General features: G+C 37.3%; 1 protein-coding gene across 2 annotated transcripts in view; it reads left to right on the forward strand.

Moving 5' to 3' along the window:
- PPP1R9A (protein phosphatase 1 regulatory subunit 9A) overlaps positions 1-24,498 on the forward strand; it is a 152,278-nt gene that overhangs the window by 97,407 nt on the left and 30,373 nt on the right. For both annotated transcript variants that reach the window (XR_014618206.1, XM_084282148.1), the window contains exons 6-9: positions 7,091-7,226; positions 15,137-15,292; positions 20,486-20,539; positions 22,910-23,139. Coding sequence is in view for 1 of the 2 variants with exons in the window: in XM_084282148.1 (XP_084138274.1) it covers positions 7,091-7,226; positions 15,137-15,292; positions 20,486-20,539; positions 22,910-23,139 (576 nt within the window). In the remaining variant the exon portion in view is untranslated. The remainder of the gene's footprint in view (positions 1-7,090; positions 7,227-15,136; positions 15,293-20,485; positions 20,540-22,909; positions 23,140-24,498) is intronic.

Consider the following 24,498-nt stretch of genomic DNA (forward strand, 5'->3'; position numbering starts at 1 on the left):
GCTGCTCTTCCACCAGCACCACTGATACTGCTGAAGAAGATCCTGAATATGTCACAAGGCTCTGTGGACGTGTGATTTCAGAGGTTATGGTTAGAGACTTACAAGGGACTTACACTACTCCAGCATCTACCACAAGGGTAGCATGGTTGGGTGCAATTAATCCAGGGTACCTGTGGAGTGTATCAAAAACAACTTCTTGACACAAGTGTTCAGTGGGACAACTGGGGTGAGCAGTGTGCTAATTCTGTTACTAACAAATAGGGAAGGACTGTTCAGTTCTTCATTGAAGGTTGATGGCAGCTTTAGCAGCATTAACTATGAAATAGTAGAGTTTAAAAAGTGGAAAGGAATGAAGATAAATATTAGAATTACAACTCTGGACTTCAGGTGAGCAATTTTGTCTTCTTCAGGGATCTGTTTGGCGGGATGCTGTGGGACACTGACCTGGAAGGTAAAAGAGCCCAAGAGACACCCTCCTTGGACCATAAAAGTAGTGCAGTAGTTTTGAGCAAGTGTGACAGAAGAGTATGGATGAACAGGGAACTGCTGTCTCAGATAAGGTTCAAAACAAAGTTCACAGAAAGTGGAAGCAGGGGTAAGCTACCTGAGAAGAGCATAGCAGTGTTGCTGAGCATGTAGGAACGGAATTAGGAACGTGGAAGTTCAGCCAGAGTTGAAACTAGTGGAGAATGTGAAGGGCGACAAGATGGGTTTCAAGCAACAGAAGTAGGAAACCATGGATGCAGAAAAGTTGGAGATAAATTAGTGATTGCCTCAGTTTTTCCACTGACTGACTCTGGATGAGGGGAGAGCAGTAGATTTTAAGTTGGCTTTAGCAAGGCTTTTGGCATGATCCCCTTAAGTATCCTTCTATCTGATGAAATTGGGACTGGAGAGTGTCTGTAAGATGAGTGGAAAGTCAACTGGACTTCTGATCCAGAGTGTTAGAGGTCTGTTTATGGACACTATTATAAAGCCTGGCAGACAGTTACTTCTAGCATTCCTTCAGGGATGAATACTGGGGTCAGTACTATTTAATATCTTTATTAATGACGTGGACATTCTTGCAGGGCCATTTCCACATTTCCTGCAAGGGTTCATATGTGGTTCTCTGTACCTTTAGCGCCTGCTGCCCATGCACCATATACCAGATTTGTCACCATGTGCTGTGGCAGCTGATCAGTCGTTGTGAGTATGGTTATGCAAGTGAAATCGATAATCCCTTGTTCGATTGAAATACTTAATAATTAAAATTAATTCAAAAATAAGCAAAGTTAGTAAAATAATGTTTCAACAACAACAGCAATTGGCAGCACATACTGCACGCACATCTCATTCTTGGTTCATCACTGTTACACGTTACCTACAGCTCCTGCCATGGCCACACCAAGTCATGTTCCCATACACCTGTCCTGAGTGCTGACTGGGCAAAAGGAACTGGCAACTGGCTGAAATGACTGATAACTTAGGGTGCTGCTATGCATCATCACATTTGAGGTACAGCACATAGCCTACTTCATCCTGGCTGTGGGGTCAGGGACGGAGGCTCTACAGAGTTTCTGCACAGCAGTTCAGTGTGCTGGCAGCTGTTTCTCCGGGCTCTGTGGAGGATCTTCAGCAAAGTTCTCTCTTTTGTGCTGGCTTTTCATGTCAACATCCTGAGCTGGGCATTGCAGGGGTTGCTGCATCAGATGTTTCTTACATGACCTTGGGTGACTTCATTCAGTCATTGCCCCTTTCACCTCCAGATGATGGTTACTTCCTCATGTTACTTTGGGTGCTGATCTCCAGGCAGAGTTGTTCGCTTGCTTGTGCTCATTTCGAGGCGCTGCCATCGCTAATCTCCAGGCAAACCTCGTATACTTCCTTCTGCTGTTCGCCCTCAGTTCCCCTTTGTTCCAGCTAACAGCTTTACAGGTTGCTGCACGTGTGCCTGTCTCTGATGCAAGGGCAGGCTGCGTGGACTGGCAGACGTAAGACAGAAAGCCTCTTAGGAGCTTGCAGGTGATAAGAAACTGGGGAGAGTGGTCAGTAGGCTAATGGGCAGAGCTGCTGTACAGAGGGACTTGTGCAGGCTGAAGCAGCGAGCTGGCAGAAACCCTATCAAATGAGAACCCTGCACCTGGAGCAGAACAGGCCTGCACATCACTGTGAGCTGGGGCTGGCAAGCTGCTGAGCAGCTGTGCAGAAAACACCCTGAAGAGGTGGAAAGAACTTCCTCAGCCCAAAGAAAAGCGGGATGGGATTTTAGGGATCTTCCTGCTGCCTCAGCTGCCTTGTGGAGGTAGAAAGGGTGAACCCAGAGGCTTTGTATGTACTCTGTGCAGTGAACAGAAGTTGCAGCAAGGGAAATTCTGACTCCATATTATCCAAAAATAAAATGCACTATGAGGTAACTCAAACGCTGGGACCGGTTCCCCAGCGAGGCAGCAGAATTTTTCCATCCCTGGCTTCAAAACCGCTCCAGACCGACTGGCTGAGATGGCCCTGCTTTGAGCTGGGGAAGGCTGGGGTGGCCCAGAGCTCCCATACATCCCAAACTATTCAGTGCCTGAATGATTCTGAAGTTTCAGAGCATTTAATTTGAACAACTGTAATTGCACCTCACAGTTGGTGAATTCCTGATGCCCGGTCTGTGACCTCCATGTCGCAGGCTGCCATCTTGTGAAGAAGTGACGAGTTCCAGCTTGCACTGCTGAAACTAAATAAAACTGCCTTCTTACAGGGTTCATAGCACTTCTAGCTCTTTGGATTAATTATATGGTTATTATTGTAATGGAAGCAGCCAGGGTAGGTAATTAAAGACATCTTGAAATAAATTAGATAAATGGTAGCAGAAGCAGCTTTGTGCTTTAAAGCTCAGAGGGAAGCCATTTTTTAAACCAGTCTTCAGAAAAAATCTGTAAAAAAAATTCAATGAAATTTACTAAGTTTTTTTTTATTGACTAAACTATATTTTAGGAAGGGTTAGAAGATAAAATGTCACTGTGAATCCTGTTGCAGTAAAAACATGTTCTTTATTTCTTGAAGTGAATTTGTTTTATTCTTAATTAATTATTTTTTGTTGTATTTAAGTAATCAAAGCTAAATTATTTTTTACTGAGCACATAATGCTTGAAGTATTTTTAGGAGAAATCATTCATTGAGAATAAGTCACTAAAAATCCATGCTATAGAGCTTCAGGTTTGTGTCACAGAGCTGCTGGCTCTACACATTTGCTAGTATGAAAGTAATTAGAAGAATGGAAATGTTATTTAATTATATTAATTCTTACAATGATGTTTCTGTTTCCCATGGCTAGTTTTATATATATATATATTTTATATATATATATAATATATATACACTTGTTATTTCAAGAAGCACAGGTCTGCAGATCCTTATTTAATAAAACCTGCAAATATGCAGAAAGCCATATACTGGGTCTGCTTTAAAATCATTAAATCCTGACTGGATTGCAGGAGATGTTGGTGTTGCTGCCACTTTCAGTAGAATGTTTTTCTTAACCACCAATACTACATTTTAATTTTCAATTTCTCCAGATTTTGTATTTTTTAGATATTCTTATTTCTGAAATAGAGTCAAATACTAATTATGTTCCCAGCCTTATCCCTGTTTATCTTAACACCATGACCACAGAGAATATTTCACAGCTGGTAATTCAGCTATACCATGTGCAACTGTGAGTATCAAGGTCAGCTTATGCCCTGCTTCTCAGTGTCATTCTCTCCTCTCTTCCAGTTTTGTGGGCATCAGAAATTATCTGTAATGGTCTGAGATTTAGTGTAGTTGTGGCTTGTAGTACAGCTTTGCAGATTTGCTGGGTTTTATTTTGCATTTCCTGACTTTCCTGAGGTTTGAAAACCCTCATTTGTCTCATATCCAGAAACATAACCAGCTTCTTAAAGACATTATTGCTGATAGAATTTATAGGTCTTTGTTATAATACTTGTGGCCCTTGAGACTAATTAATCAAGTCTGAAATGCATGTGCTTAATTTTGGTGAGGCGGAGTGATGGGAAATACATAATTAGCCACTTCGCTGAAGTGTGCATATTATGGTTCAGTGACTAATTTTCTGGTCAGTGAATCACAACCTTATGTCTCTTTTGCATACTTAAGCACTTCAGATTATGATAGTTGTATTTAAAGCCATTCTGGGCTTAAAGATCTAATTCATGCTTAGCATTTTAATAACTGCTTCTCCTTCTAGGAGAAGGATATTTATTTGAAAGAGAGAAGACTCTCTTTCATTTACAAATTTATACTTTATGGGTTATTTTAGCTGTAGGTTAAACATCATTATAATATATAGTATAGTTTCATTAAGTAATACATGGTTTAGTATTATTAAGGTCATGGAATGTCAAAAGATTTGATTTTGTATGTAAAAATTGTAATGTTTGCAACCTTATACTCCATTTCACAAGTTTGCTATCCTGTACCTAGAACTCACATCAATCACAGATTGAATGCTTCTAAATATTTATTTTCAGACACTTTGGAAACATTTCACTTTAAAGCAATAAATTATAGGAAAATAAAAGATTCCTTGCATGTTTCTGTTTTGGAAAGCATTTGTTGTATATTTTGTCATTGCTTTGAGGCTTTTATTCATGTCATCTAACAGCTTCAGGTGTCATTGAGGAACTTCATTCTGACATATGATTCAAGTCTTGAAAATCATTATAAACTGTGTATGACTTTGGGATGAGAGGAAAAAAAAAGCTTTATTTGTTACGTGAACTTCCTTGTCTATATGAAAATATTACTGTAATAAAGTCTACAGGGTCAAAACCATTCCTAATATGCAAATGGAGTTCAGCTGGAAACCAGAAAAATTTCCTTTTCTAGTGTAAGAACTCCAAAGTCCTCATGAATTAATCCCAAATCATCAGGCGTTATCAAACTTTAGTTCCATTACATATTGTCTGTCCTAGGGCTTGAGTATAAAAAATGATTGTGTGAAGGATTTTGAGTATCTTATTTCCCAAGGGAAGTGAAGGTACCAGGCAGAGGGCAGGAAGGAATATGATATTTTTACTACTTTTAGTAGTTCCATAATTTACCGTATCTGTGATCTCCCTCGTGTGTTTACAAACATGCTCTCTACTGCGTACAAATAATACACTCATGCATAACCTTGCTTAAGATGTTTATTTAAAGTAGAAGGTTTTTTTCCATATTCTCTTTTAATTTCTTTTTACATAGAGGAGAGAAATACATGGCAAGCATGGGTTGGATCCTTTTTTACTGCATGTAGTAATATTGAAAGTTCATTGTTCCTCCCATTTGAGACTGAAAGCGTGGCTGTTTTAGTCTTTGTAATACTTGGCTGTAAAATTAAAATTCAGAGGGAACAGGATCCGACTATGAGTCAGTGTGCAGAACAGATGAAGAACAGAGGCCATGAAGAAACATTCTTTTTCTTTCAGCCCCAGGTCTTTATCATTGCTGTCATGTTTTGTAATTGTAGCATGTGAGTGCCAGACTGTGATCTGCTATGATCAAGATTAAAATGATGTTATTTACTTGAGTGTTTTTTTTTCTGTTTTCTTCTCTACTTTTTATTAATGTTTTTAAACTAAGACACCTTCGTGCAAATTATTTTCAGAGCACCTTGTGTCGTTTCAAAGAGAGTCACTCATTCTCACCTTTTGGAAGTAATTATTGACTTGCGTATTTTGGTGATGTTGAAATATTCTCCATGTTGTGTTCCTTTCTATAGTGCCTGACTTCATAGAGTCTGACAAATCATTTGGCATACAAAATGGATTCAGGTTCATCCACTCACAGGAACTTGGCTTATTCATGGATGCCAAATCCCAAATGACATTAACAGCAAGAGGCTGTACTAATCAAAATCATTTTCTTAACACGGGATATAATGCACACTTCTACCTCCTGTTCCAATAATAAATTAAATATATCATTTTGAGCCAGATGTTGTGGAAACAAATAGTTTATCATATGCAGTATGTCACTTGATTATGCTTTTCAGCTCTGCATAATAACTCTTTCATCTGTAATTGCCTAATTGTCTTTCTAGCCTGCTAAGAAAATACTCCTTGAACTTGACGTTTTTAAATAGAGCTTTTGTTCAGTATTTACAGTGTTAGTACCGTAGCATGTATTTTTATAATTAATGCTACAGGTAGCAAAATGCCTAACTATGGTTATGCCATTGTGCTTAAAAAAGGGTTACAATCAAAGCCAACTCTGAATTTCAGTTGTGGAAAGCAAAACTCAGAAGCAGAATTTTAAGTCTCAGCCAGAAAAAGAGGTAACTTTCATTGTCTTTTGTTACGCCAAGGAAATACACTTCCAGTGTTCAATGATAGCTCACAGTGGAGAAAAATGCTCCCTAGCAACTGAAGTTCATGAAATAAAGGCTTTAAATTCAGTTTAAAGTTAGGGAGGCTGTATCTGTCAGGTTTAAAAATGTGGAAAGAGATTCTCTGTTATAGACAGCAAATAGAAAGGCTTTATATAATAAATATATATAATAGAAATATATAATATAATATATATATTATATAATATATATAATATAATAAAATATATAATATTTCTATTATATAAATATATAATATAATAGAAAAGCTCAGAAATGTCTTGTACGAGAAGATGGAGAAAGAAGTTACCCTAGCACATGTTCCTTTCACTGTGAGCTGTCAGAAGTTTGTTCATACCGGTACTGTTCCTCTGCACTGCCATAGGCCTCCAAGAAATGTGCTTCTCTTAGGGGACTGGAAGAGCTGATACTGTTTTAAAAAAATTGCCCTGCTCTAGGTCTGTATCTGTGGAGTTCAACCTCAGTAAATCTTTTCTACAGAAATTTGGAGTGAATGCTTTAGTGGTCACCTTCACTTTTGTTTTTTCATCCCATAAATACCGTGATGGTCTGATCGCTCAGTGTCTGGCATGCGGTGCCCTTCTGGCAAACAAGAGTCCACGGAGCACGTTTAAAGCGATCACATCCATGTATCTGTGAAGAAAAAGGCTACTCCCTAGACTAAAAACAGGTAAAAATCAAGAACTTTGGTAAAACAATAGGAATAATCATTTTTTCATTTTTATTTTTTTATAGGTTCGTAATTGGACGAGAAAAACCAGGACAAGTGAGTGAGGTTGCACAGCTGATCAGCCAAACTCTAGAACAAGAACGCCGCCAGAGAGAGCTCCTGGAACAGCATTATGCACAATACGATGCAGATGATGATGAGGTAACTCGCTTTCTAGTGTTTCATTATGCAGTGGTTTTTAATGTTCTGTTTTCTATTTTCCTGGTTTCTGCTTTTTAATTGTCACACAGAGGTCAACTATGCACCCGTCAATTACCCCTGCTGCTGAGTTTTAGGGTTTGGCAGTCAATCTGATTTGAAGAACAAAGTTACTGCAAAGCTTTTCAGCATGGACTTAGAAGCAAATATCAAATTGGTTGATGCTTCTGTAATCAGTGCTCTTCTGAAGGTGCCTGCTTTGTTTGAGATCAGGGAAAAAAACTGATCTGCTTGTGCATGTTCTGAAGCCTTTTTTTTTTTTTGTATGTTTGTGAAAACTGGTAAATGTCACCTTCTAACTTCTACAGGGTTGGGAAAGATTTAGACCTTTCATTTTTTTCCTAGAATAATTAATGTTTGTCTTTATTCAGAACATTAAGAAATGTTCTGAAAATTCCCAGTAAGACTCCTCCTTCCATGCACTGTTTATTGTTTCTGTGTGAACAACTATTCTGCAGAATGCAGAATTAACCTACCTTGTCTGAAGCATTTATTGATCTTCATGATTAGTGCCTGATGTTCCAATACAAAGGTTCTAAAGCTATCAGCTTTATTCAGTTATTTTTCATAAATTCTTCCAGCTCTTAAAATTCCCAGTATGCCTGAGTGTCAAGATACTTAGAAAGATTAATGAGAGATCTTTTTCAGAGACGACTATGCTACCCCTAAATTAGCTGCTAGGTTGAGTTAGGATAAAAGGCAGTTGGTGTAACCAATCACTTCCACATAGCTCAAGCATACCACCTTCCTTTCACATTATCTTGAACAATATTACTTGAAATCTCAGACTCCATGTATTACTGTGTTTTTTCCGAGGCCAAAATTTTGTTTTCTTTTATTTGGGGAAGGAGAAGATAGAGAAGGAGAGATAGGATAGAGAGTTTATGCAATGCATTTAATTCAGTTTAGTATTCTTTTAGGTCCTGAGAGAAGGCTTCTAAACAGTGAAGTGGGAGAAAAATAGTCTGAAGTAAAATAAGGATATGCTTGGCTGAGAGTATTTTGAAACACACTGTTAAACTAGCAATAGGTCAGGATCATAAGAAGTGTTCCAGAAAACTTAGTAAAATCCTATCTAGCCCCAGTGATGCTTTCAGTCACTTCAGTTTCCACTGATGCCAAAAATAAAAATTTTTGAATATGTGTTAGAATGAATCCCATCATAGGTGCATAATTAACTCATATAAGTGAAAGTTGTATGTATTAGGGATGAATATGTACGTGTGCTTGTGCAAGACCATGAAGGCTAGAAAGTCCATATCCTCTCTGTTCCCTCCTCAACCAATAGAAATATGCTATTATTCTAACTCCTGCTTAACCTAGAATTAAAATTCAAGATCTTGATTAGTTTCTTGAAGGAAATCTATCCTCACCTCAGAAATAAAAAAGAGACAATTCCCTCCAGCCTTTGGAACATTAGACAACTCATCACAGCATGCCGTTGACATCAGGGTTTGAAGACCCATGACATCGTTTTTGTCTTAAACATAGTCTGGTGGCTTTTGTGTTGGCAGGAGAGGTGTGTCCTAGATAGCTGATGTACACATAAAGGGATGTGTAGCTGAAGGCAGACCTACACGGGCAGCTGATGCATTAAGCCTTTTACTTAGTGAACACATCCACCTGCAAAAATCTCAAAGGTTTGGTTTGCTGGCCCTCATGCTCCAGGCAAATGTCAGAACTCAGCATCTGACAATAAAGAAAACCTTGTTAAATCTGTGTGGATCAATATTGATCGTGGTGGTACCTCAGCCTTCAGTAGGTATTGTTGCTGTGTTGATGCTAATAGTGACACTTTCATACAGGTGACCATGCAAAGGTTTCTCAGCACAGCAGTGAAACAGGACAGGAGTAAGTAGGTATCAGATACTTTCTGTGATGTGTCTTCTTGTCCTTTTTGCAATTCAGAAGTTAAAAACTCTTAAGCTTCATTCCCGACATAAATTTTTAACAGGAAAAATGTTAAATGCAGGAAGCGTTTTCTATTCATAGAGAAACGAAGGTAGTACAAATAATTAACAGGCTTAAAGGCATGATTTTCTTATTATAGCACTACACAGGGGTGATGGCCACGTCTGTGACTATGATCTGTATGTTTTGCCCATTAGTTTATGCAGTGCAAATGGGACATCTATGTAGTATGTGAGGGAAGGGGGAGGAAGAAAGGAAGAGACATCTACTGCAGGAGATCCAGAGTGTCATCAAAAATCGCTTTTGGTAGGAGAAGGAATTAGGCTTCAGAACAAATGCAGAAGTGCACCAGTTCTCAAATACAAACAATGCTGGGATCACCAAAGTTTAATACCCATTTCCCACATGATGGTGTATGGGAGATGGGTGGTAAGCCTTATTCTCAGAATAAATGGATGGAGTGTAGTTGCTGAAGTATGCAGTAGGTCATGTTTCCCTTCTTAATTAACAGTATTATAAAGAAGTAGATTGTATTGGGAACCTGCAGCAGTCCTCAGTGTGGTTTATTTTTTTGTCACCTGACTGTGCCTTGCAAGTAAACTCTTCTAATTTGCAACCAGGCAATTGTCACATTGGAAGTAGTAATGTGCTCTAATGCACATTAAACACAGTACAAAGACATTTTTGGTAACCACAAACACTTCTGCTCTATTTACTGTAAAATATGAACATCAGTACTTGATCTTACCTTACTCTGCTATGGCAAATGTGGCTGTATGTCAGACTCCACTGCCTTGCATTTTTTGGCTCTGGTATGCAAGGCATCTTTGGTGCAAGAAAATACCAGTTTCTACTATCTGAATGAATATGCATCCACAAATGTACCAAAAAACTTACACTTTCAAGTCTATCTGCTCACGGCGATAGTGATTCTGACTGTATGAAGCTCAGGAAAATGTGGATTGCCAGTGTAAGATGTGACATGCTGAGATGACAAAGAATTATACAAGAGTTGCTCAGTCTCAGAGCTATGAAACCATCCCATTCATTTTCATACAGTTCTTAAAATGTGGTGACATGGATATCCAACGACACCACTACATAAATACACAAAAAATGATCATTATCAACCCTCCATTGCAGCTGTCAAATTCTGAGCCTCAAAGACAGCAAAATTTTATCAGGTTTCCTGAGCAGGAAATCAGCAATCTGGGTTTGAGTCCTAGAGTCGCTACACATGACTGTGTTTTTTAAAGTTGTGAGCTGACCAAATCACAGGAAGAGAGCATGTTCCAGGCACGTTCAGGTCCTGGTATTCTGCTGTGTCACCAGCTGGCTGGCATTCTTCTGGTTTGAGGGTTAATAGTCTTCATTGTAACCCAAGCTTCATCTAATTATTCTGGAAGGATCATAGTTATGTAATATAGCAGCAATGCTGAGAAAATTTTGACTTCTGTCAGCCAGCATGCATTGGATTTCAGTCATGTGCTGAATTAGATATTTGTTTGCCTGCTGTAATTTCTCATTCACCTTGCAGGAATGTTGCATGTCCGTTATTTGGTGGGGAAGATTCATGCTAACACTGTGTTTCTCAAAGAAGCATCATTTACTGTAAAAGTAGTGCGAACCCTGAAGTGTCCTGCATATACTTGAGAATCTGTTACTACAATGATTTGCACATTGTCACAGCTTGTAAGATGCTTTCAAATGCTGCGTCATTCATGTCTTTGCACGGAAACACAAGAACTTGGGCAGAAGTGACAAACACTTTCAAAAAAAAAAAAAAAAAGAAGGTATGCATAGTGGGATCCATGCAAAGGCAAGCAGGATAAATGTGCAGCAGCTCACAATTTGTTGGTATGTTCCTATGAGCGAAGCAGAACCAGCAGTATCTGTAATTTTTCATGTACTACTTAGGTCTGGCAGTGCTAGCAGTACGTGCAGTAAATGGCATTTCGCTCTGAGCTGCTGATAGCTCAAATATTGGGCAGTATGGCATTTCAGGTGCTGCTGCTAGGTAGCCTGCTGCAAACTTTACTCATCACCAGTTCCTCTGGCTTCCTAAAATCCCACATGATTCTAATTTGTTGTATCCTGTCAAAAAACAAGACCTGAAGGCTTTCAAATAGGCACTGTCATTGTATCGCCTAACTAGCCTGCTAAATAAAACCCGAATCTGTATCCTTGACTGAAACCTCTTGACTTTGCTGTGTTAACACAGTGTTCTGGGCATGCTGTAGTCAAATTATGACATTTCTTGGAATTTTAGTTTGAACATGAAACCATCTTTGTGTTCAATACGGAAAGACAAAAGTCACATGAAGCAGATGACCTGCTGCCCTGAAGTGATGCAGGATGTGAAATTATTATCATATTGACAAATCCTGTTCACTCTGGCCATGGACAAGTGGTTGTAGGGCATCTTTGAAACAACATCTTTATGTATTTGAATGACACTAATAGTCATTGGAGTACTTTTTCATGTTTAATTCTTATTTATCAAGATATTCTGAGAGGAAAACAACATTAAAAACATTGGAGAATATCACAAAACAGGCAAAAAGAAGAATGGTACAGTGTGCTTAAATGTCTTAAAATGTAAAGAACACTTCTGTGAGACAAGGCCTCTCAGAGTGCAATTTTTCCATCATTAATATGAATTACTTCTGTAAAAGCAATGATTGATACAGTAGCATTATATAGCTCTTCTGAAAGAATTTAGTGTAAACTCTCAGAAATATCAAAAGAAGAGATGGGTTCGAGCTATTTTTATAGTTCTTCAAATGGCATTCCCTGACTACGTGGAGTTTCAATGCAACATTTAGCTTGATGCACCCTTTGTTATGGTGATTTGGGAAGGTCTGTCTGCCTTTTCTTGGCTGGTGCTGCTGCTCCTTTGTGCTTGTGGGGGCTTGGCCTGTTTCAAGAATTTACAACACAGTTAAACAATGTGAATAATGTATTTTCCTCTTTAAAGTGGGAAACGCAGTTCATATTCATAAAGATAATTTCATGCTGCTTGCTGTGACAGTGTATAGCAAAATTAGATGGCTAGGAGCAGAAGCTACTCCTGCAGATGGGGAAACCATGAGGCCTATGTACTTTTGAAACAATAAATAGACCTCTGCTCACCTGTTTTCCATGGATGAATTTTGCTCACCTGTAGAGACTAAAGAGACCAAGGTTTTGTTTAAAGAGCACATGGGTTTTCATTAGCTACTGTACAAGGAATATTGTTGTCAACTACAAAACCAAAATGAATTGTGAGGAACCTCAAGCAATTGCTGTTCCCTTTGTTATTTTTGAGTTAAATAACTTTTGTCTGTCTGTCTGCTTTTGTAAAACACTAAATTTCTTATTCTAGCTTACTGGCAGTGGGTCTGAACAACCTGTTAGTAGGTTCATGTCAGGTAAAAGCGAGAATTCGTTTAGGGAAAGTATGTTTTTTGTAGTTTACAACTTCTATTTCTGTAAAGCACACATCACTTCTTTTGAACCTGTTATTTGTGCTTCGTGTGATTGTAAGATGGGAACATCGTTTGAAGACAAGAGCAGAAGTCCCATTTATTTCTGTGCTCTCTAATGTGTTTGTTTCATCCCACTGTCTTGTTTACTCCACCAAATTGCAGAGTTTGGCTTTGATTACTACTTTTTGTATTAATTGGAGCAAAAATGACTGTGCCCATCAACACTCAGTCTGTACAGCAAGATTTTCCTTTGTGCTCATTCTAATGTGCCTGATGTCCCTCCCCAAACCCTGGGGCTCCTGAGACCAGTAGAATATTGCCTATTCTTGATTTTTTTCCCCAGTATAACTTAGTCCATTTTAAATGTTCTTTTCTTCTTTTTCTGTGAAATATTTCTTTTTAGTTTAAGTCTCTGGAGACATCATTTTTAACTAAACTCATTTTTTTTATTCTTTTACTAAAAATGCATTTTGCATGAAATTAATATATTGCTTTAAAAAGCACACAGAGCTGAGCCAAGATGCCTCCTCTTTGCATGCTTCAGATATTTCCTCGCCACTGCAGATGGACCAGCCAAGATGCTTTGTTGTTTGTTTGTTTTCATGGAGAAATGATAGTTGCATATCACCTTAGACACTTTTCAGAGATAGTGACTGCAAAATTGACAGTACATGAGTTTAGCTAGTATTTTGTCCCCACAGTAACTCATTTAATAGAAATCTCATTGAGATTTTAGAGTTCTTTAGAGTTCTTTAGAGGCTTCTTGCCTCCCTGGTAGTATGTGAAGGTGGTGTTGCATGTTCCTGGAAAAAGCAAGGAAAGTTAGTTGTATAATTTTGTTTAGACAGAAACTGCGTATAGCCATTTTGGGGGGGGCGGGGCGGGGTTAAGAGGAAGATTCTTAGTGCATGTACAATGCATAAAATAAATGGTTAGTGTATATTCAGTTGCAGAATATATATCCACTTATGTATGCAGACTGAGATAACTCTCCTAAAAAATTGCTTGCTTTATCAGTGACATACTTAAAGTACAGCTGGGTCATACATGTTGGTGGTTTGCCTTCTTCATGGCAGTTCTTTTAACACTTACTTTACCAAATCATTCTGTATTTTCCGTGTGCTTTGTGTTTGTTGTTTTTTTTAAAACCTACACATCTACACTCATTGTGCTTGCATGCACGAGTTTTTAAATGACAGAGACAGAAGCTTAAATGACAGCTGGGAAGGTAGGAAGTTGAGATTTGAACTGTTCGGACATCTGACTTCTTGCCTCTTGAAGAGTTGTTTTGACAAAAATGGCACTAATCAATAATTTGAGCACTACTGGGAATACAGTTCTGATACTATTTTTTATTTACCTTCACATCAGGAGCCAAAAGGGCATGAAGAAACACTTGTGTAATTCTGTCGAAACCTCAGTGTTATAAGCATTACTCCATTAACCTATGAAGGACTGCACCGTTTCTCCCACCCTTCCTTTTCCATGTGCTTATTTATTCCCGTGCTTTATAAATCCAGATGTAGCCCTGAAGGAAGCGTTTGCTTTATAATATGTTTGTACACACTTGCATAGGCAGCAGAGTATTTGTGATTCGTATGCAATGTACTGCAGCTTACAGAGGGAGCCCCACTGCCGCAGAGAGGTATCCAGCCACATCAGGTACAGAAAGAGATGAGTACAGGTGTATGTGTGAAAGATTGTCTAGGCAACTTGGGTTTTAATATTGCAAGATTTTCTCTTCAATATTACTGTTTTTGTCTAATCTGGAGATACTGATTATGGGTTATGATTTTTTTAGAGTTTTGTCAGCAAATTGTTCACATCTTGTGGTTTACTAGCCCAAGAGGCACCCCCATTTCCTGTTTAAAGCTACCTAAAGCAGCTCCTTACTCAGAGTGAAAATTCTGTAAACTTTAACTTGTCTCTAAACTTGTCTCTGACACTTGGTTTCTTTTTTCTGCTGTTGTCTTTTTGTGTGGGTGTCACTTTCATATCATGAATTTGTTTATAAAGAACAAACCAATGGATTTTCAAATTCAGTGTGGAATATCTCTGGAGAATTTCTACCTCCAAATGGCTTTAAAAAGGCCAGTGAAAATCTTATCCATCCTATTTGGCTTCCATTTCTGTTTGGAAAAGATTCCTTGTTAAGTTTGAAATGAATTGGGAGAGGTCTTTCTATGGAAAAGAAAGCTTCATCTGTAAAAGGATGAAAACTGTATAACCAGTAACTGGCCCCTAGAAATGTGTAGTGCTTAAGATATGCTTTTCTCCTCTCTCTTAATGTTCTGAAATACTACTGTGGAATTATAGTTTATCTGATAGAATTTGTAACTGCTTGCATTATATCTAAATAAAAATATAACCTTTCTTGTATTCAGTATGCTGTATTTGCCTGCTAGCTTTATTAGTCTTTAAATAGTCTGCCTAATAAGATGATAACTAGAATTTCTTAAATGCTATAAAATTAAGACAGGGGAATATGCTACAGATGAAGAAGATGAAGACATGGGACCTGTCCTTCCAGGAGGTGACATGGCTATCGAAGTGTTTGATCTTCCAGAAAATGATGACATGTTCTCCCCCAGTGATGTGGACACAAGCAAGCTAGCTCACAAGTTCAAAGAGGTAAGTTATAGATCAGAAAATATTTCTGAAATGTCTTACTGGAATTAGATTTCTAGCAATCCCATTGCCCTGTGCTTGTTATTTCTCTTAAATACTAGAATTGATTTCTAGCTGTTTGTGTAGCTGGTGCTGTTGAAGGGCTGTAAAAGTTCTGCTTAAAAGAAGTAGAAAGAACTGTTTTTCTGTTTTTTTTTTTAACATCAGTTTTCAAGGACTGTTGTGTTGATGGAGGATAATTTATAATTTAATTTTCCGAACAAAAAGTTATTCTACTTCAGCACTTAATTTGCATTTTTTGACCAGGAAGACAAAGTGTAAGTTAATTCATTACCAGCAGGTTGCTTTTTTATTCTTTCTTTTTTCTTTCTTTTTTTTTTTTTTTTTTTTCTGGTATGATTCCAATCAAAAGTGATCATGAAAATCAAATAATGAATATTAAATTTCAGTGAAAGTGCAGCACTCTGCACAGTTCTTGCATCATTATGCAGCACTCATCAGTGTATGCAGTATTATATACTTAGTTATGTGTTTAAAAAGATGCTATACAGCGGAAGCAGACCTGCTTCAAGTTGGCATTTTACCAAACCTCTGTGGTTGTAGAGTTTGTGTAGCATCCACTGGCACTAACGGAAGCTTTTATCAATGATGTTTATCACAGTCACTGAGCTCGTGTAGCATACCAAAGTTCTGAGAAACATTTCTTCCTCATTTTAGGTTGTGCTTTTAATGTGGTTTATTGCTGAACTTTCCTGAACTCTGATGCAAATAGACATGGAACAGGTGGATTTCTCCAAACCCAGAGTAATAAAGACAATAAATGACAGTAAAGATCATCTTTCTTTCTAAATGCAATGAAGATGCTGTAAGGAACCAGAATGTCATAGGAGATTTGGGCAGCATAAGCTAGCTGGGCCCAGACAGAAGTTTGAAGAGAGGCTCACTTTTTGTTCTTCTTCCCCTGTCCTCTCTTCTTCCTTTCCTTCCACTCAAAACCAGTGTTTTATAGAAGTGTAATGTATATTGTTACTCGTCTCCAGTGAGAGTAATATGTAAAAAGTAATCAGTCACTGAGCAACCAGACTTTCCTTTTTCTGGTGTTGTTCTCTTTACCTTCTGGACACTTACTGTTTTTACATCATTGTTTCCTGAAAGTTTTTTAGTTTAGTTATCTGATAATTTTCTCACTCCATACTTTGAAGTCCAGGCTGTTATGCAAATTAGCAGGACAGTTGACTTCATTTTCTAATACTTTGCATCGTGCATAATGATTTTCTCAATATGGTGGTAAGATGCTGCCATTCTGACCGTGCCAGTGCAACAAGGCTATGGAAAGCAGAGGTGCTGTGATGGACAAGACACTGAGCTTTGAATAATTTACCTGTACAGCTATGCTTGAAAACATTTTCCATCAACTTGGGCTACTGAGGTACTTGAACATGTCCAAACTGATATGCAGCTATCTGTAGACCTGTCTGGCTTAATGGCCTTAAAATGCAGATGTAAGGAATTAAATTTGGACTAAGGGACTCTGGAATCCTCCAGATTAAGTGCGGATAAGAGCCTGAGAAGAAAACATTAAATGTTCCTGCATAAGAGTGGACTCTTTTTCACTAACCCACACAGTTATCGCTGGTAGGAGCATGCCACTTTTGTTTTGCTGATTGTATTTAACAGTACACAGCTGCGTTTTGTTGGCTCTTGCAGAGTGAGTGCATGTATTTTTCTTGGTATTTGCCCTGAATTTCTTCAACACTAGAGGACTTGTTCATGATCACACTGCACAAGCCCACACAGTGTTTTCTGGAATTGTATTTAAGGAATAACTGTTCTTTCCTGTTCTTACTGTGGAGATTAATGAAAGTATTAAACAAGTAGGTTGGACATAATCTTTAAACATAATAGTTTGACCTAATTAGTTGAATTCAGTATTTGCAAAGAAAAATATGCTCAAATACTTTGAAAATGCTTTGCTTTTGGAATGGAAGTCAGAATAGAGGTGGGCATTCCTGGGTGAATCACCCTACTTTGGCGTGTCTTGTTTTCCTGGCTGTACAACAGAAAAAATGAGACTGATTTTCCTTAACTTCTTTTATAGAAAGAGCTGGAAGCTTTATTTTAGCTGTGGTGGTTAAAGAAGGACAAGATCTGTAGGGAGAAGGGACATCTTATTAAGAATTAGATGTTATATTTCACACATCTTAATGAAAGCTATAGAAAAAGAGATTATTATATGCAAATTATTTAGAATGTATCATGTATATATATAGCATTATTATATGCCATGATTATACAAAATAATTTATGTATATTATTTGTTTCTATTGGGTGCTTTCATTCCCATTGTACTCCAGCTATTTAACATTTACTAGCTTTTCATTACAATCTACCTCTCGCAGTCTTAGATGAATTCAAGATACTCTCTTTCAGTATATTAAAAAAAGTTGTATTGTTTTGAAGAAAATCAGCTTTTAAGACATCTTTGAAAATTAATTTGCCAAAAATTATTCAAAATATCTTTTGTTAAAATGAAGCCTTCACAGATTTATGTTGACCTAGGAAACAAAAATGCAAAATAGTATCTGCCAAGGATTTGTCTGGCTTTATATAGGACATGGAATAAAGTATATTTGTTCTCCTATTAGAAAACTTGCTTCAGTATTTTTAACTGTGGAGTCCAAATCTGCTTGTCAAATCCTTCACCTTGCCCACTATTCAGTCTAACCCACAATGTGTTAGTATTTCTCATGTATTCTGCAGGCATAATTAGTTGTCCACCTTACACATTTGCCTGTTTGACAGGAAAGTGTCTTTTTTCTTCTGCCTCAGTGGGATCTGCTGTACCATGTACAGATTCAATGATCCAACTGGGTGCTCAGTATTCATTTTTTTAACATAATAACAGAGAGTGTAAAAATAACTGTTAAAACCATCTGTACCTGAGCAGATTGCCATTTATGCAACGATTTGGAGTTTATTTGTATGTCATAATAAGCTGTATAAATGCTGCTTACTGGTTTGTGGGATTTTTAGAGATGGGAATGGATTGTGAGCAGGTAGCCTAAGGCTTTGAGTCTTGGCTTTTTGATTTCATTATTAACTCTGCAAAGGGCAAAGTCTATCGCGTCCATCCTTCCCCTGATTTTACCTCACTCCAAAACAATGAGGTTTTGAATGTGAGGTTCAATGACCTGAACTAAGCAAAGGTCTGGGCATTATATAAACACCGTAACATTTTGAGATTGTTCTTTCCTATTTTTTTGTCATTGTCTTTCACTACCAACAGAAATTGAAAAATTAGAAAAATTAGTTATCAATGTCTCTGCAAGTTACAGATCAGAGGTTGGCTTGAGTGAGCTCAAAAATTGCAACTAAACCTCTTGCACCAGAATATTCATAATGCTTTTTAGTGCAAAGTTGGGAGGTCAATTTAAGTGACAGCTGACAACCCTAGGGACTAGAAGTGCTCACATTCTCCTGTAGAGACAGTAACCAAGAGATGACTGGTGGAAGGAGAAGATGCCTGAACAGTTCCTCAGGTGGAACCAGTTGCATGAGTGCCTCCTTATTCCTCCCATAATAAATTCAGTAATGTTCCAGCAACAAGGACTAGGCTTATCCGCTAAATCAGCTGAGGCTGATTTGCAAACCAAACTGGATGTGTGTCCTGCGCTGCCACAAGAAGAGGGTTCAAGAGGTGCCCTGAAAATGGAACTTCAAAATTAGCTAGGCCTTTCTCAAGGATGGTTGTACTGATCAGCTCTGTGATAACTCCTGCTATTTCAAAAATTATTCCTCTTCTCCAAAAGAATTTCTCTTTTGAATTGTTTGTACCTTCTTTTATTTATTTATTTTTTTTATAACAGCCTGGCCTTTGAGAATGTAACCTCTGCTTCATAAGAGGTGATAATTTGTGATTCAGTGCAAGTCCCTCATGCGCACCACTAGCTCAACATAAACTGTTCCCAAAGGCTTCCTTTAGTCTTGTAAGAGTAGTAACCACTGTGTAAAACATGCTTTTCTGTAACGATTCCTGGTATTCATAAATAATGAACTAAGGTTTTGTCTTCCCTGCAGTGTTAGCTCAAGCTAAATTCGGGTTTTGCCCATGCCCTTGCTCCTCACCCGACAACACACAAGTCACTGGTTCACATTAAACTGTCCTGTAGATGTAGGGTTTTGGGGCCTGCCAGCAGTTTGTCAGCATCGTGTGCCTTAAGCAGCAAAGCAGCGGGGATTTGGGTGCAGGCCGCTGTCGGACACACGCGTACATATGATCATTGCCGTTGGGATTGTGGTTATGCTTTGGAAGCTGTGCTTCAGCTTCTGCATCAGTGTATTCCTGGAACAGGCAAATATTAATCCTCTGGGGGAAAACCAAACTCAAAGATGTTTTGGGGGGAGCAGACTGATGTAGATTAATCCAAAAGAAATCCCCTGGAAGGCGTGCAGCTGGGTGCCAGGTCCTCAGCACCCACCATTTCCCTGCACAGAGCCCCTGTTATTGTGGCACGGTGCTTGGCAATGTAAATACAACCTTTAGCACAATGCCAGGGCTGTTAATCTACTTGCAGTCATTTTGTGTGCCTGTATGCTGTTTCCTGTTTTTTTACTGTTTCCTGGTGTAACTGCTCTCCCTTGAAATTAGCTAGCTTGAGCAGAGTAACTCAAGTTAATGGTGGGGAAGGATAGCATCAATTTACCTTTTCTCTTGCGTGGAGCAAACACGTGGAGTCATCCCCTGAAGGTTTTCCGACTCCCTTAGTTGTTAAATCACTTATTCCTGTATTTGCTCTTTTGTAATATGCCTGCTTTAATCAGTATCGAGGGACTTCCTGACAGCACTGGGACATATTTCACATTCACATCAGAGGAGAGCAAAGCCCAGCAGGATAACATCTTTTTTTTTTTTTTTCTTTTTTCTTTTTTTTTTTTTAAGCAGAAGACATTTGGTTTTGCTAAACAGATTGGATGTTCTGATTTGAAATTATGAGTGGTTAGATGGCATCCTATCTTTAATTAGATTGCACAGTCTGAGTCATTTTGCAAGCTAGACATTTTAATTTACAATCTACTGCACTGCAGCACTCTTCAAGGCCTTCTGCTATGTAATAAGGTATTCAACTTGCAGCACAGGCTTTAAAAATACTGGAGTACTCTGTGACTTCACTTGTTTATTTTATATTTCAATTTTAGTTGCAAATCAAACATGCAGTTACAGAAGCTGAAATTCAGAAGCTGAAGACGAAGGTAAGAATCAATATGCAGTTAATACACGCTGATTTTTTTCCTCATGCAAAATCAGATCTGAAGACATGTATCTTTATGTGGGTGGAGAAATCAACGTCCTTATTAAAGGCAGATTAAGAAACACAGTGGCTCAGCTAAATCTTGTCTTGCTGTATATTCTCTATTCAAAGTTTCACGTAAAATCTTAAGTGCTGCTATTAAGAGAAACTGCCAACTTGTGTAGCTTCAATTAAACATACATTTTAAGGAATATCATAATGGCTAAATAGCAGATTTCTAGCTTTACAATTCTAATGCATTTTCTCAGGTTTTTAGATTATATTTGGATTGAATATTCAAGCCTAAATTAATAGATTTTTTTATTTGCTAGTGATGTTAAGATATCTTGTTTATGTTAGTTTCCTTTTTTCGACATTTAAAAAATATTTAAAGGTTTTAGATTTAAAATATTATTTTTTTTTATACAGGAAAAAAATAAAAGCTGTTTCTTACTGTTGCAGTTCTCTTTAATATATGTTCTAGATGTTCCTACCAGCTTAACAGAAAACATGTCACAATTGGTTGCTAGTTATTAGATTGAATTTGCAATAGCAATAAAAAGAAATTGTATTTTTGTATTAGGATAAGCTTTAAGGGAAGTCAACTGATAATTCTGTTGTTGAGTAAAATTAGGTTTTATAATAACATCCTTCTTTTTCAGTTTGAGTACATTATAAAGGAAATAAAGGAAGACAAAGAGAAAATTGTACTTCAGAAAAATATTTTAGATGATTGTTTCTTTCTAGCAACCATTTGCACTCACCATGCATTTTGCATAGCGTTTATCAAATTTGCATTAAGTATTGTTAAAATCAAATTCTGAATGCAACTATTTTCTGTAATAACAATTTCTGTTGTACTATTTCAGTTCAAAAAGTCAAAAATCTTTTCTCCCATCTACTTTCCAGTTCCAATCTAACAATTGGAGCTGCTTGGTCAATCCCTTGGGACTGTGCCAAGCCCCACTGACTTCATGGTGTGGGTGTAAACATTCATCTGTGCAAAACCATTTGCAAGATTAGGGTTAATACATCTTTTTGTGTTGGACTTCTTTCTTTACATGGTGTTTTGAATAGAGTCAAAGAAAATGTGGCTAGTTTATGTGTGTGTTACTACTAAAATTGCAAACAACCTATTCTGGTTTTGTGTGCATCGTCCGTGGTGCTAGCAGAACTGCCAAGAGCAAATGAAGCAGTCTTGATAAGTAAACGGGGGTGTGTAAGACAGGGTTTCCTTCCATAAATTCTGGGAGCAAAAATACCCTACCCTGAACCCTAACATTATTTGGTGCCAAATGCTGAAACTTGCAACTAGCTTTTGGAAATTAAGAAACATAACTACAACAAAAATTAACAACAACAAAAAAAAAATTACACGGGCACTAAAGGTTATTATAAACTCAGCAGTAATATTCAGGCTTCTTTGAGGTCACTTGGAAAAAAACACTGGACTTCACTGTTGCCAAATAGTGGACATAGCAGTGGAACCGCACTGATCAGAAAGTTAAACAGTGCTGATATGACTGGCAGAATTACCACCTTTAAGGGCAGGAATCTACAACAGCAAGGATATGTTTTCCTTTTAATATTAGCTCCTTATGATGTGGTAAGCAAGTTTAAAGAAAACAAGAGTAATATAACAGGTTCTCTTTGTCCTCATAATAATTCTGGCCTAGTTTCAGTGTTAGATGCAAAACTCAATGCCTGCTTAAAATGAAAATAATCCTAGGTTATGACCTGATGTTAAATTTTCTATTCTACTTCCAGCCTCGTTTGTTTGGCTTTCTAGATTAAGCAAGATTATGATATGAAAAAAAAGCATTGTAAGATTTCAATAGGATTTCCAATTTGGGGGAAAAAACAGATAGATTAAATGCAATTGGCTTTTTTTCTATTGTTTTTCAAATTGTTCTTAAATATAGAATCTGGAATTCCTCTTCAGATATGATGTTTCTCATCGTCTGAAAGGGTATGAAAGCTTTCAGACTCCTGAGCAAGATACATAGAGCAAAATTCATTTGCATTGCTGGCTGATTAACCCTGCAGTTTACATAAATACTCCACTATTGACATTTTAAAACGTGTTAGTGTATCTCAGGGAATCAACGAGGCTGCACTGTAACACAGAGCAAAGGTTCTACCTCATTGTAGGAGAAAGAGTAAGGTATGCATCAGTGTATGTACTAGTCTTGAAATGCTCTTTTCTCTGCTAGCATATTACTTTTATAGTTAATCAGTGATTTTCATTATTCCTGTTGTTTGAATTTATCCTAATCTATTCGGCTGCACTTTGCACCTTTTTACTGACTGGCATCTATACTGTTTTGTTCAGCTGCAGGCAGCTGAGAATGAGAAGGTGAGGTGGGAGCTGGAGAAGACCCAACTGCAGCAGAACATCGAGGAGAATAAGGAGAGGATGATGAAATTAGAGAGTTACTGGATTGAGGCACAAACCCTGTGTCACACAGTGAATGAGCACCTCAAGGAGACGCAAAGCCAGTATCAGGCTCTGGAGAAGAAATATAACAAGGCAAAGAAATTAATCAAGGATTTTCAGCAAAAGTAAGCAGCTACGCCAGGTTCAGCAAATGAATTAGTGGCCAGATAGGAAACATGTATGTGATATATTTTGATATATGAAACCAACCCACTATTAAATCCCTGTAAGGTAAACAACATTTTTCACTTTTTTTATCATGAAAACCACAAGGTCTTCATTGAAAACAAAAACGTTAGTATTATTCAAGTATTAGTTTAATATTGCTGAAAAAATATATAACTATAACTAAATAAAGATTTATTGTTTTATTCCACATTAGAATGTTTCAGGATTAGTAGATAACTAAACACGGTTGCAAACAACCAAAAGTAATCATAGTAGAGCATTTGATTAGAAATGTTTGCTGCAATTTATAGTGACATATCAGCTGGATTCACTCCTGCTTTGTACTAATGTAACACGCAAAAGCAATTTGTTTTGTTACATTTTCCATCTTATTTTTCTTCCTCCTGTAGATGCCAGGATTATTTGAGCTGTTGAGCTAACTGATGGTTACCTGCCCCCTTCTGTTTCATGTGGTCCCTTTCCCTGATGGCTAGCAAGAATAATAACATCTTATATTTCTATAATAGTTTCCATTCCCCAAATGTTCTTTTGTGCAGCATTTTTTAATTAATGCTGAAATGTGGTCATTTAAAAAAGAAAACTCAAAAATGTACAGCAATGTCAAGTGAAAACTGGAAGCGTAGAAGTAAATACCCTGTCCAATTAAGAAAAAAAAAAAAAAAAGATATTCAAAATGTCATTTTGAATATCCGATATTCCAAATATATTGGAATTTCGTGACTGTTCCAGAACTAACTGGTATGTCGTGTGCTTTTTATCATAAGTGCCTTCAATTTTCAAAGTAAAAGGAAGTAAGAAAAATAGATAGATTGACCTTGTATAGCTTTTCTGTTGCTATTCCACTTTATATTAGTAAAAGATGTAGTCCATTGTTTTTAACTATCTTAGACTCCTAAAAACACTTAACAGATTTCCTTAAAACTTACTAGAAAATTAAATTTGTAGCTGAAAACTTCTGGCTGTCCTTTCACTGAAAAAGTACAGTCGCACTCTCATAAAACAGAGATTCTATCCCATTTCCCACAGCAGAATGGAGACTTTTACTTTTTTATTTTTTGTATTTTCACATAGCATATTGATATAAAATGATAAATAATTGTTTACATTTTGTCTTAATTGCAGTTTCATACTTATTTCAAGGTTAATAGTAAAATATTTGTTAAGGACAGAATTTTCTGATGCGTAGTCCAACATCTAGTACACCAGAACATCTTATTTTCTGTTTGAATGTGATTGCTTTTTGATGACAGCAAGAACATCTTTTTCTTTTTCTTGTTCTTTTTTTTTTCCCCTAA

This window comes from Netta rufina (genome assembly GCF_964035555.1).
Source record: "Netta rufina genome assembly, chromosome: 2".
Taxonomy (NCBI): domain Eukaryota; kingdom Metazoa; phylum Chordata; class Aves; order Anseriformes; family Anatidae; genus Netta; species Netta rufina.